The sequence below is a fragment of the Triturus cristatus genome, chromosome 1_1 (genome assembly GCF_964204655.1).
Source record: "Triturus cristatus chromosome 1_1, aTriCri1.1, whole genome shotgun sequence".
In the NCBI taxonomy this organism is placed as follows: Eukaryota; Metazoa; Chordata; class Amphibia; order Caudata; family Salamandridae; genus Triturus; species Triturus cristatus.
In genome coordinates, this window is record NC_140579.1 from 35,946,919 (window position 1) to 35,959,242 (window position 12,324).

The window sequence follows — 12,324 nt, forward strand, 5'->3', positions numbered from 1 at the left end:
GGATATAACATAAAAGCAGCCAGAGGTGTTCAGTTCTGTGACGCCCGAGCACCGGAGTCCCTTGTGGACCCCATCCAGGGTCGGACTGTGAAAACAAATAGACCCAGGCACCAAGGCAGGACTGGTGTAATGGGCATCGGGCTGGAGGAGTGGGAGGCTGGTTTTATTACTGTGGGCTGAAAAAGTGTCTCCCAGTAAACAAAACAGCAGGGCTGTCCAGCACACTAAGGGGGAGATTTACTAAGATTTTGCACCGTGTATGTGTCTCAAAAGTGATGCAAATTAGCACAAAATCTTTTTTTCTCAATTTACTTAGTAGTGCCCAACTTGTTTAGTGCTGGAAATAACGGAAAAGTAATGCGAAACAGCACATTGCGCTGCTTCGCTTTACGTAGCGCCATGGGGCGTATCAAGGGTGCAGCATGGGTTTTCCCTAGCACCCACCCAGGGTTTCTCACACTAAACCCAATTTACTAAATGAAGTAGATTGGGTTTAGCGTGAGAAAACTGCACCTTTTTCAAGTAGGCGTACAGAAGGAGAAATGCTTTCATTTCTTCCTTTTCCGACTTTGTATGTGTGCTGCACTGTGCAGCGTGCATACAAAGTAGGAAAAACGTTGGCTGTGCCTGGGCACGCTTTTCAGCATCACTAACATACTATAGTGTCACCCAAAAATGGAGAGATGAGGGGCAGTGTTGGAGGGTGATTGTGAGGGAAACATCGAAGAGCCCCAAAAAGATTGTCATATTTTGGTGCACTGTAACGTCATCATTTACTGTGCTCTACATGCCAATACAATTGAATATATAATAACATATGTTGTAGAATGCACAATTTATGTAATTTGTTCTAAATATTCTTGGGAAAAGAACACCCTCTTCTCATGCCCCCTTCGTAGGGGTCAGGCTCGCTTATTGCGTTCGCTCGCAACACATGTAAAGGGGATGGACAAAGTGCCGGGGCTGCTTTGGCTTCCCAGTTCGGCCTTGTCTGGTACCAAATTCAAAGTACCCCATTTAGCAAATGAGATATCTAAACAAGCAGTGGCAAAGCCAATAGGTCTTGTCTTTGGGACCTCTTTGCTGGGACTGGTTTGGGCTCCCAGTTCAGCCCTGTCTGGCATCAAATTAAAAGTGCCCCATTTAGCAAATGAGATAGCTAAACAAGCATTAGTGAAGCCAATGTGTCTTGCCTTTGGAACCTCTTAGGTTTGTGATTTTTTTTTAGCGACGCTTTTCAGCATCACTAACATACTATAGTGTCACCCAAAAAAATAAAGATGGATGTATCCTTCACTTACCAAATGAAAATATAATGTTTGCCTTTTACTCTCAAGAGCTCTCTCAAGTTTGTTGTGGGTAGTAGAGTTAGCCAAGCTGGACAGTTCAAAAAGTATCCTTTACAGGATACTTGAATACATAATGTCGATGTTTGAGCAGCTAGCTACCGGACATGAATGTGGAGAAGCCCTTGTGGGTTTCCGTGAGTCAGATCAGATGTTCCTGAAGAGTGTCTTTATCTTCTGAGCCATGCTTAACTCATTCCTTGTTGTCCACGAGTGCAACAATGGCACACCTGTGTTTTTTGCCTCAAACATTGAGGACATGAATACAGGGCTTCTCCTGTACACTCATTGATTTCTGAACAGTGAATGTTAAAGGTAACCATGTTGTTCCTGCTTATATTTTGCATGCTTTACATAATCTTGCATTGCCTATGAGAGTTTGCTTTTTACAGGATGTTCTTATTTTTTCCAGGTAGTGAATAATTTGAATTGAGTCACATCCAGGCTGTTATAACAGGGCACAATTGGCTTGTAGCTGAAGGCAGTGCATGTTTCCCTCAGTGGGGAAGAAATGTGTTCAGTGGGGAGAGGATGAGGCACTGTGGCCAAAGCTACCAAATTTGGAATTGGGGAACCAGCATCAGGCTTCATGACCAGTCCACAAGACCACTATCCTGAGGGAGCAAATTTTGCTACTGGACCTTAGAAGACCCCACTAGACCATAGAAGCCGTAGTCTCTTAGCACCAGCAGGTGTACCCTACCAGTGGCCAGTGTGGGTTAACCTTTAAGTCTTGTCCACCACAATCCATACTGAAGTTCATCTCCAGTCTTGCAGACAGGCCTACAAAGCAGCACACCCTAGATCAACAGAGACGTTGTCATTGAGGTTACAGGACCCTTGAGGTCAGTCCGCCTCACCCATTGGTGCCTCCATTGGCCTTGTTCCAGCAGTAGTAGTGCAGCTCACCAGGGATCAGCAATGCATGATTTGCATGCACACCAAACTAATAGGCATATTTATGAGGGCCCTGCGTCATGCTTGCACCACGGAACGTGGTAAATGCATGGCACAAATCTCCAAGCCATATTTATGAAGCCACGCAAAGCAAACTTTACATGGCATTGAATGGTTTCATAAATATGGAGTAATGCAACACAGCGCAAATCGCTGCTTTGCCTTACTCTGCACAAGGGAGGCGTTGCAGTGGGTATTCCCACTCAACTTCCATGGTTTTTGACGCATTCCCGTATTTACAAGGACTTGTAAACCTGGGAATGCATCAAAATCTTACGCCTCCCTATGGGTGGCACAACAAGGAGAAATATCTTTATTTCTCCCTGTTTTTCCTCTTTCTATATGTGCAGCACACATAGAAAGAGAAAAAAGCCTCTCAGGATTGTTTTTGTGCAGAAAGGTACACTGATGCCAGTGTGGGATTTATTCTAGATTACACTCAGACGGCATCTTAGAGATGCCACCTGAAAAACAACCAGCCTCTGGTGGGTTCCCTGACTGGTAGACACCAGCCTGCTACCCGAGACAAGTTTCTGGACCCCTGGGGTGGGAGCCTTCACACCTCCCCCAGATCAGGAAGAGCCATCTGTGGCAGGGGAGCTTCAAAGGCCTTACCGCCTTTGCAAATCCACCCCAGCCTCTGCTGCTATCAGGAGTAGGCCCCCTTCCTGCCTCACCTCCCTTTCGGCAGGAAGACAGGCGGGAAAAAATAGGACAGCCTCGAAGGTGTGCCCACCTCTGTCATCCCCACCCCTCAGGTGGGGGGAGGTGAGGTGAAGCCCCCTCTTCAGTGCCTGCCATCTTGCAGATGGCAGGCACTGTCCAATCAGGGTTATGGATTGTGCTCACTCCCCCACGTGGGGTGAGCACACCAAGGGTGCAGTCACCCTGAGGTCAGCAGATTTTTGGTTACTAATCTGAGACCCCTAAAACGCTCCCTAAATACTGTGATTTGGGGGCTGTCCTGGACCCAGAAGGGAGATTCTCACAACCTACGAAGAACAACGAAAGAAGATGCACAGCAGAGGAGACTGCAGAGGAGAACTGACTGGTCCCCAGCTCTACCAGCCCATCTGAAGTTTCCGGAGGTCCTGCACCAGAAGTCGTCTTGTCCTGTAGCCAGCGAGTTCCAGAACCCCTGGGAGGACTGACCACTGTCAACAAAGGATATCCTGTGAACAGCAACTCTGTTCAAAAGAATCTCCAAAGAAAGACTGAGCCTGCTGAAAACAAAGAAACCCGATGCCTGGAGCCACCACTCCACCCGTCGTCGCCTACGGCCCGAGTCCAAGTGGCACACTAGTCCCAGTAAGGTCCCCCAGCGCTCCAGAGTCCAAGTCCTCCGTGGGATGACCCCTCCAGGACTCCCTGACATTACCTGCAGCCTCTGTACGGAGACCCCAACCTTGAGTGGCCCGGTAAGGTAAAATCCAACCTCAAAAGGTACCCCTGCATCCGGCCACCCTGCACCCTGAAGAAGAGGACCTGAGGTGCACCTACGTGTCCAAGCCCTCAAACTTACCTGCCAGCTGTTGGTTCCTCCTGGAAGACTTCTTGGTCCGAGCCTGCAGCTGAAATCCAAAACAGGCAATCTCCATAGGATTGCATTGGGCTCCCGACCCCTCCTAAGCAATCTGCACTCGGCCGCACCAGCACCGCTTGTGTTGTGGACCTAGTGCTGACCTGGGATCTCCTTTGCCCAGACCTTAACCCTAGGAGCTTGGCTCCCAAGACCGAGTTGCCTGCCCGTGAGCAGCCACCAACCAAAGCCCCCCTAGCCCCATAGGCTAACATTGGGCGTCAGCACTCTGCACCCAGCTGCCCTAGTGCCGCTGCGGGTGATTTTTGAGTTCATCCTTGACCCTGGGGGATTCCTTGTTCTAACCCCTGAAACTCAACCCTCAAGACCGATAACTTACCTGCAAACCGATAACCACATTTTCCTCCCTAGGATTGCATAGACTGGTTTTCTCTGAAAAAGTTGTGTTGAGTTGTGTTTGTATGGAAACCTAAGTAACTGTGTTTTTAATGTAAAAGTGTTTTACTTACCTTTGTCTAGGAAATGTCCCAGTGTGATATGTAGGCATATCACACTGAGTAGAAAAAGTAACCTAAAAAGTAATCACAAAGTAATCCAAAAGGAAGTACAACTGTTTTTAAGCATTGTACCTACCTGTAACAAAGTCAAATTCATTCAGCTTGCATATTCTTATCAACCTGTCTGAAATTACAATTGTACCTACCATTACTAAATTCTGCTTGGTTCTAAAAATTAAATTAAATTAAAGAAGTGTTTTTATACAAACAATTGGTCTGAGTTGATTCTTTGAGTGTGTGCTATAATTTCTTGCCTGAGCGTGTACAATAAATACTCACCACTACCCTCTGATAAAGCATTACTGCCCACCCACACTACCACAAATAGAGAGTAAGGTATTATCTACTTTTACCTTTGTAATCCTTTGGGGATTCACTGGACTCTGTGTACACTATACCTTACTTTGGTATAGTATATATAGAGCAAGCTTCCTACACTCATAATTCCATGGCTGATACATTTGCAATTCTCATTGCTAACTACCTTGAGTAGTAATTACACAAACTACTAATTTAATAGTTGTATCTCATTCATCTGATACTGCTTAAAACATCTGCAAATCCAACTTGTCTGGGTTGTTTTAGGAGTATATATTCACTTTTGAGTGCTGTGTCTAGATACAATAAAGGGAAACCAAGAGGCATCTAATGCTGGGTTAATGACCTGTTGTATGAAGCACATAAAAAATGTAGGACTACAATTTTGCATTGACCGTGGGGCACAGAATGATGTAATCAATAGTGCTCCCCAAAACGTGGGGTCTCCTGTCATAGAATTTAAACCCACATTTTATGTTCAGAAATGGTTTGAAAAGTGGAGGAGAAGTACTGATGAAAGAAACTGCATGGCTCGGAGACAAATGGCTTATGATTCCACTTAGAAGCGTATTTGGGACATTCTGTGATTGAAAACATATCCCACATTGTAAATGTATTTTAATGTGAATAACTAATATATTAAACCTCAAATAAACATGTATCTATTGGTTGCATTAAATAAGGTTATAAGCTGTAACTAGTCAGTGAAATACGAAACATACAAAAAATTGGTATGTTTTGCTCTTTCTAGCCACATCTCTGACTCTGCCCACTGACCCTATCCTCCGGTTATTCCCGCCCCCCCCCCCCCCCATTCTCTGCTCACAGTTCACCTACTTTTTCCCCCCACTTCGACCACTGAGTACAGGTACTGTCCTGAGCCGAGGAAACGATCCGGTACTCATAAGTAGAAAATTATGAAGTACCGGCGAGTACCGGCCCACTTAAAGCACTGACATTTTCCGTTCTAAAGGCTGGTTCCCCCTGGGAGCTGCAGAAGGCCAGACTGAGACACAATAGTCTTGGGGGTGGGGAGGGGAGAGGGTATGAGGGGAGGCGGGCTAGGCCCTTGTAGCCTAACGGGCGTTGTGCGCCTGCCACACGTGCGCCTCTTGTGTGGGGATCAAGGGCTAAGACTCACCTTGTACTCCTGGGCAGCTTCGCGAATGGGCCGCGCCCAGTGAGTCTTGTGGTCTTTGGACTCTCGACAGATGACGCAGATGGGCTCCTGGTCCTCCTCACAGAACAGTTTCAGCTTCTCCTCGTGCTCTTTGCAGAGTTTCGCTTCTTGGGGCGCCGTCGCCGTGGTCTGTGTCTGAAGCTGTTTTAACTGTTCGGCCATGTTTGCCAGCTGCTTGTTAGGGAGGAGGGTTTTATTCGAAAAAGTTCCTCTACACTGGGGACACGGGAAGTGTGTCTGCAGCCCCTTCCAGGAGGCAGAGATACAGGACAGACAGAAGACATGTCCACACTCCACGGACACGGGGTCTGTGAAGTAATCCAGACATATAGCGCACGTAGCCTCCTCCTTAAGGCGCTGGAGCTGGTTCGCTGAAGCCATGATCCTGCCGAGGAGGAGGATGTGGTAAACTGCGTAACATCTGATATCACTTTGGGACCATATCCGTGCTCTTCGGCAGTCTTCGGAGCGCTGCTCCATTGGCCAGCTCGGACGGATGCTCTCGGCCCCGCCCCCTCGAGGAGAAGCGAACCTCGGCCCTGCCTCGGCTTGGTCTGACAGAGCCACCCGCGCTCCGAACAGAGCTGCTGTTTACAAAATACAGTAAATGCTGCGGTGCTTAAAGTGAAACATCAAAAGTGATATGACGCGGGCAGCGTTGCCTGCATCGTAGCATATTTTTTAATATTAAGCTATGTTGTACATCAGCTTCTGCTGCTGTGCAACGTGTAAAACAAGCATTGGCAAAGCCAATGAGTCTCGCCCTTATAGTGCGATGCCTCAGATATATGATTGTGTGCACTGGTGATCTGCGGTTTTATTGTGATGCAAGTGTTAATGGAATATGTACTCCTTCGTACTGCGTTGCCTTTTCTGGGTGGTCATGTTTCTGTGATGTGTCTTGAGTGAGGGAGGTGTGTCAAGATCTGCACACATTAGGAGATGTGTCTGTGTGAGTGAGTAGTGAAACAGCTGTACCTTATGACTGAGGTGCATTGGGGGAGCTGTGTGTGGGTGTCACCATGAATTAGCTGGAGAGCCACAGGGGCCAGGACAGAACCGAGGGGGGAGAGAATGTGTGTTTGTGAGAGCCGAGGGCAACACAACTTTGGATGGGGTGCATTGCCAGAGCTCAGCATGTCCCCACACTGTACTAGCTTACGGTGTGGCAGGTCAGGATTGGAGTACCTTGGAAGAGCTGATTGTGCCCCACTAGTGTAAAAGAGGGGGTGTAAGGTCTGGACCAAGGTACTTTGGCCCAGCAGTGCCTGTCAGTGTACTGTGACAACAGATGGTGTGCTAGTCCCGCAGCAGGAGGTACATTAGCAGAACTGAGTCTGTCCCATGTTGTGGCAGAGGGTGAGGCGGATCTGGATTGAGACACATTGGCAGAGCTGTTGCGTTCCAGTACTGTTGGAGCCGAGGGTGAGGCGGATCTGGATTGAGACACATTGGCAGAGCTGTTGCGTTCCAGTACTGTCGGAGCCGAGGGTGAGGCGGATCTGGATTGAGACACATTGGCAGAGCTGTTGCGTTCCAGTACTGTCGGAGCCGAGGGTGAGGCGGATCTGGATTGAGACACATTGGCAGAGCTGTTGCGTTCCAGTACTGTTGGAGCCGAGGGTGAGGCGGATCTGGATTGAGACACATTGGCAGACTGTTGCGTTCCAGTACTGTCAGAGCCGCGGGTGAGGCGGGTCTGCATTAAGACACATTGGCAGAGCTGTTGCGTTCCAGTACTGTCGGAGCCGAGGGTGAGGCGGATCTGGATTGAGACACATTGGCAGAGCTGTTGCGTTCCAGTACTGTCGGAGCCGAGGGTGAGGCGGGTCTGGATTGAGACACATTGGTAGAGCTGTTGCGTTCCAGTACTGTCGGAGCCGAGGGTGAGGCGGGTCTGCATTGAGACACATTGGCAGAGCTGTTGCTTTCCAGTACTGTTGGAGCCGAGGGTGAGGCGGATCTGGATTGAGACACATTGGCAGAGCTGTTGCGTTCCAGTACTGTCGGAGCCGAGGGTGAGGCGGATCTGGATTGAGACACATTGGCAGAGCTGTTGCGTTCCAGTACTGTCGGAGCCGAGGGTGAGGCGGATCTGGATTGAGACACATTGGCAGAGCTGTTGCGTTCCAGTACTGTTGGAGCAGAGGGTGAGGCGGATCTGGATTGAGACACATTGGCAGAGCTGTTGCGTTCCAGTACTGTCGGAGCCGAGGGTGAGGCAGATCTGGATTGAGACACATTGGTAGAGCTGTTGCGTTCCAGTACTGTCGGAGCCGAGGGTGAGGCGGATCTGGATTGAGACACATTGGCAGAGCTGTTGCGTTCCAGTACTGTCGGAGCAGAGGGTGAGGCGGATCTGGATTGAGACACATTGGCAGAGCTGTTGCGTTCCAGTACTGTCGGAGCCGCAGGTGAGGCGGGTCTGCATTGAGACACATTAGCAGAGCTGTTGCTTTCCAGTACTGTTGGAGCCGAGGGTGAGGCGGATCTGGATTGAGACACATTGGCAGAGCTGTTGCGTTCCAGTACTGTCGGAGCCGAGGGTGAGGCGGGTCTGGATTGAGACACATTGGTAGAGCTGTTGCGTTCCAGTACTGTCGGAGCCGAGGGTGAGGCGGATCTGGATTGAGACACATTGGCAGAGCTGTTGCGTTCCAGTACTGTCGGAGCCGAGGGTGAGGCGGATCTGGATTGAGACACATTGGCAGAGCTGTTGCGTTCCAGTACTGTCGGAGCCGAGGGTGAGGCGGATCTGGATTGAGACACATTGGCAGAGCTGTTGCGTTCCAGTACTGTCGGAGCCGAGGGTGAGGCGGATCTGGATTGAGACACATTGGCAGAGCTGTTGCGTTCCAGTACTGTCGGAGCCGAGGGTGAGGCGGATCTGGATTGAGACACATTGGCAGAGCTGTTGCGTTCCAGTACTGTCGGAGAAAGTGTCAAGTGGTTAAACCTTTTATACTTGGTGTCTATCCGGAATACACAAGTCAAGCCTAGTTTCGGGAGGGAATCCAATCATAACTTGTATATCGCCTGATGTGGGAAATATCAGCCCTGCCAAGCATTTGCTCATCCTGACAGAATTACTGTGGAATCCTTTGCTCTACGGAACAGTGCTCCTCCCGCTGGAACAAAGCTCGCTGGTGCTGCACACCTCTTATGCACTGAGGTGACACTGGCCTTTTAAGTGGAAGGGGAGAAAAAAATCAAAGAACGAGATCTTAAGACAGTAGCTTGAGAGATTTGGTTCGCATGATCCAGCTAATAATTCTATGATGACGCACTACGAAAGGAGAGCTTGCCCACATATGGAACCTCAAATTGACTTTTATATCTGGCATTAGCCAAGAGCTTTTGATTTTAATAAGTTTTTTTACATATAAAAAAATGTACAACTACATATATTTGCAGTCTATATATATTTTTTATGTACCCCCGCACACACTCATATATGTGCTTGTATACTTTTACTGCGCAAAATGCAGTGGTATTGAAAAAAACAAATTTCACAGTGAACAACGGACATGATTTACAGTTCCCTGTGAAATGCGGATGTCATATTAATGAGAGCGCCCACACCACTATTCCAGAGGTATAGCATTGTATGGGCTACTAGGAGTTTCCGGAATTGATTACCAAATTATTCAACAAGGTTTTTTACCTGCGTTCCACGGTCTGCTTTATCTAGTCTATGAGCACTGTTTTCTTTAATGATTTTCTCCTATTCAACCCACGACGTACTTTCCTACAAGGCAGCACACCGCCCTCTTTTATATTTTAATTAGTAATTGCGGTTTGCTTTAATTATAGCGGCACGCTGCTTTATTTATTTACTTTGGCAGCATGGTCTGCTTGAAGTATAGCCTCCGCGCTTCTTTATTTAATTTGCCAAAGCGGTCCGCTGTTACCGCAACGCTTCTTTATTTATTGTATTTGTCAGCGTGATCCGCTTTAACTTTAGAGGCCGTGCTACGAAACCTTTTTTTTTTCGTCTGTGAAAACGCTCCATAACATGCTTTCAATTTAATAGTGGCCACGCCCCTTTTTTAGACTTTCCTTGCTGTATTCCGGTTATAGCGAGCCGCGTCTAAACAAAGGGTCGCTGCCGCCATTAAAGTGAAAGCAAGGCATGGACCGCCTTTACAAAAAAATATATACATTTGTGAACTTGGCAAACAAATGTTTATTTGTTTGTAAAAGCACCCCGTGCCGTGCTTTCACTTCAATGGTGACTGTGCCCCTTTCTTTAGAAACAGCTCGATGTAACCTGAGTATGGCGAGCAGCATCTAAAGAAAGGAGCACGGCCTCCCTTAAAGTGGTCTTGCATTTGCAAGAGTTTGAGCTATTGGCATTAGAAATTACAATGCCTTTTTAAATGCGTTGGTTTGCAAAACACATCAATAAATTGCATTGTCATTTACAATGCCAATAGCTTAAACTCTCGCAAATGCGAGACCTGTTGCATTGTGAATGCTTGCTTGCAAGTACTTCCTAGGCATATACACAAAGTAGTAGTCCGGGCATTGATTTTATCACGTCTGGACTACAGCAATATATTGTATCTAGGTCTCCCTGCTAAAACTGCAGCTGGACTACAAAGAGTACAATACTGGGCAACAATACTATTAATTGGAATTAAGCGATGGGATTCAATCTTTTCAGCCTTAAAAGAACTTCATTGGTTACCAGTCAAAAACAGAGTACTTTTTAGGTCTCGCCTGAGCAAGCACATTCGTTGCTCTGGCGAGACATTTAGTGAGTGGGCTTTAAAAAGCCTACCACAGCTTTTTGGGTGGCATACTGCGTGCGGTTACGCGCACAGGCTCGAGCAGAGGCGCCATCTGGCTTTCCTCTCACTCTCCCAAGCACGCGCACCTCGCTCCGCCCCCTTCCCCACCATAGAGCGTGTCTCGCGGCCGAGCGTCTTGTTTCATGTAAGTGGGCTTTTTTTTCTTTTTCCTCTGTTTGTTTAGTAACTATCCTGTTGTGATTCACTTTGCTGCTGCTGCCCTCCCCGTTGTCCTATTCCCTATGTTTCCTTTGATCACAGCCCATGGTCTGTCGTTTCATCCCCCCGTCGCCTCCTCCGCTCCTTTGTCTGACCAAGGCGCCGGGATTAATATCTTTCCCAGATTGATGAGTCCGGGCAGCAGGGCGACTGCGGAATGTTTCTCCCTTCTCCGCTAACACGCCTTTCTTCTTCACTTGCTTCAACTCTGTCCTCCCTTCGTGCTGGACCCCATCCCAGAGATATATAGAGATACCTCAGCTTCAAGCGCCCGGTTGTATAGGGGGGACAGGGAGGGTTACAGACCTCTTAGTGGATTGCCTGTGCCAGAGTTGTCATGTTGACAAATTGGGGGGCGGCGCGGGTGCCTGAAGAGTGTAGGGTGGGAGGCATACTAAATGTGGCTGACTGTTGTGGGATGTGGTCACTACAAGGGGGGGATAGTTTTTTATTGTTTATGTGCATGGGTGCCGAAATTGGAGAGGGAGGGATGGACAGGGATGCTTCTCAGAGAGGGGGCTGGAAAGAAGGTGACTTACTTGAAGTGTTGCAATGGCTGAGGAAAGCTTTACGGCATTGACGTGGAATGTCACTGGGTTAGGCAATAAAATTAAACGGGGATTGGTTTCCACTTATCTTAAAAGACTTCAAACCAACATAATATTCTTACAGAAGACACATCTGCTGGGTTCGAGCTGTTCTTTCCTGGGTAGAGGACACTATAATACCCTGGCGCATGCGGGCTTCACTAAGGGTTCGAGAGGGGTGGCGATTCTCATTAAAAAGTCTCCCCCCTTTCGTGTCATTCACCAATGGGTGGACCCAGATGGGACCTATCTAGCAGTGAAGAGCAGTTGGAATCGTAAACAGTTTTTTCTTGCAAGTGTCTATGCTCCTCTGTGGCTACAGCAACGCACACTGGATAAACTGACAGCTCTTATAACCGGGCCTGCCACACATATTATAGGGGGGATTTTAACGATGTACCTGAGCCCTCGATAGATTGAACCCGAATAAGACCGGGATTCCATGGTCCTATGGCATTGGCGCAGTTCCAAAACAGCCTCAGATTGACCGATCTGTGGCGCCGACACCATCCAACTGAGCAGGCTTATTCCTATTTCTCAGGGGCTCACAGGGTGTTCTCGAGATTGGACTACATCTTTGCTCCAGCAGGGGAGGTCGCAAAGGTGGATAAAATAGAATACTTGGCTAGGGGCGTTTCCGATCACTCACCACTTCTGTTGAAGGTGGGAGGGAGGAGCGGCAACCAGGTAGAGTTTTGGAGATTGAGCCCCTGGGTTTTGAAAGATGACAGGGTTGCGGAAGAGCTCAAGGTGGACTTGGAGCTGTATTTTACAGAAAACGCCGGCTCTGTCCAATCGGCGGCCACCTAATGGGAGGCCTATAAGAC

At 48.2% G+C, this 12,324-nt stretch overlaps 1 protein-coding gene across 1 annotated transcript in view; it reads right to left on the reverse strand.

Moving 5' to 3' along the window:
- LOC146869271 (E3 ubiquitin-protein ligase TRIM39-like) overlaps positions 1 to 6,316 on the reverse strand; it is a 185,129-nt gene extending 178,813 nt beyond the window's left edge. Inside the window, exon 1 of the mRNA XM_085646508.1 lies at positions 5,860 to 6,316. Coding sequence (XP_085502634.1) covers positions 5,860 to 6,279 — 420 coding nt within the window. The 5' untranslated portion in view covers positions 6,280 to 6,316. The remainder of the gene's footprint in view (positions 1 to 5,859) is intronic.
- Between the last annotated feature and the right edge of the window lie 6,008 nt (positions 6,317 to 12,324).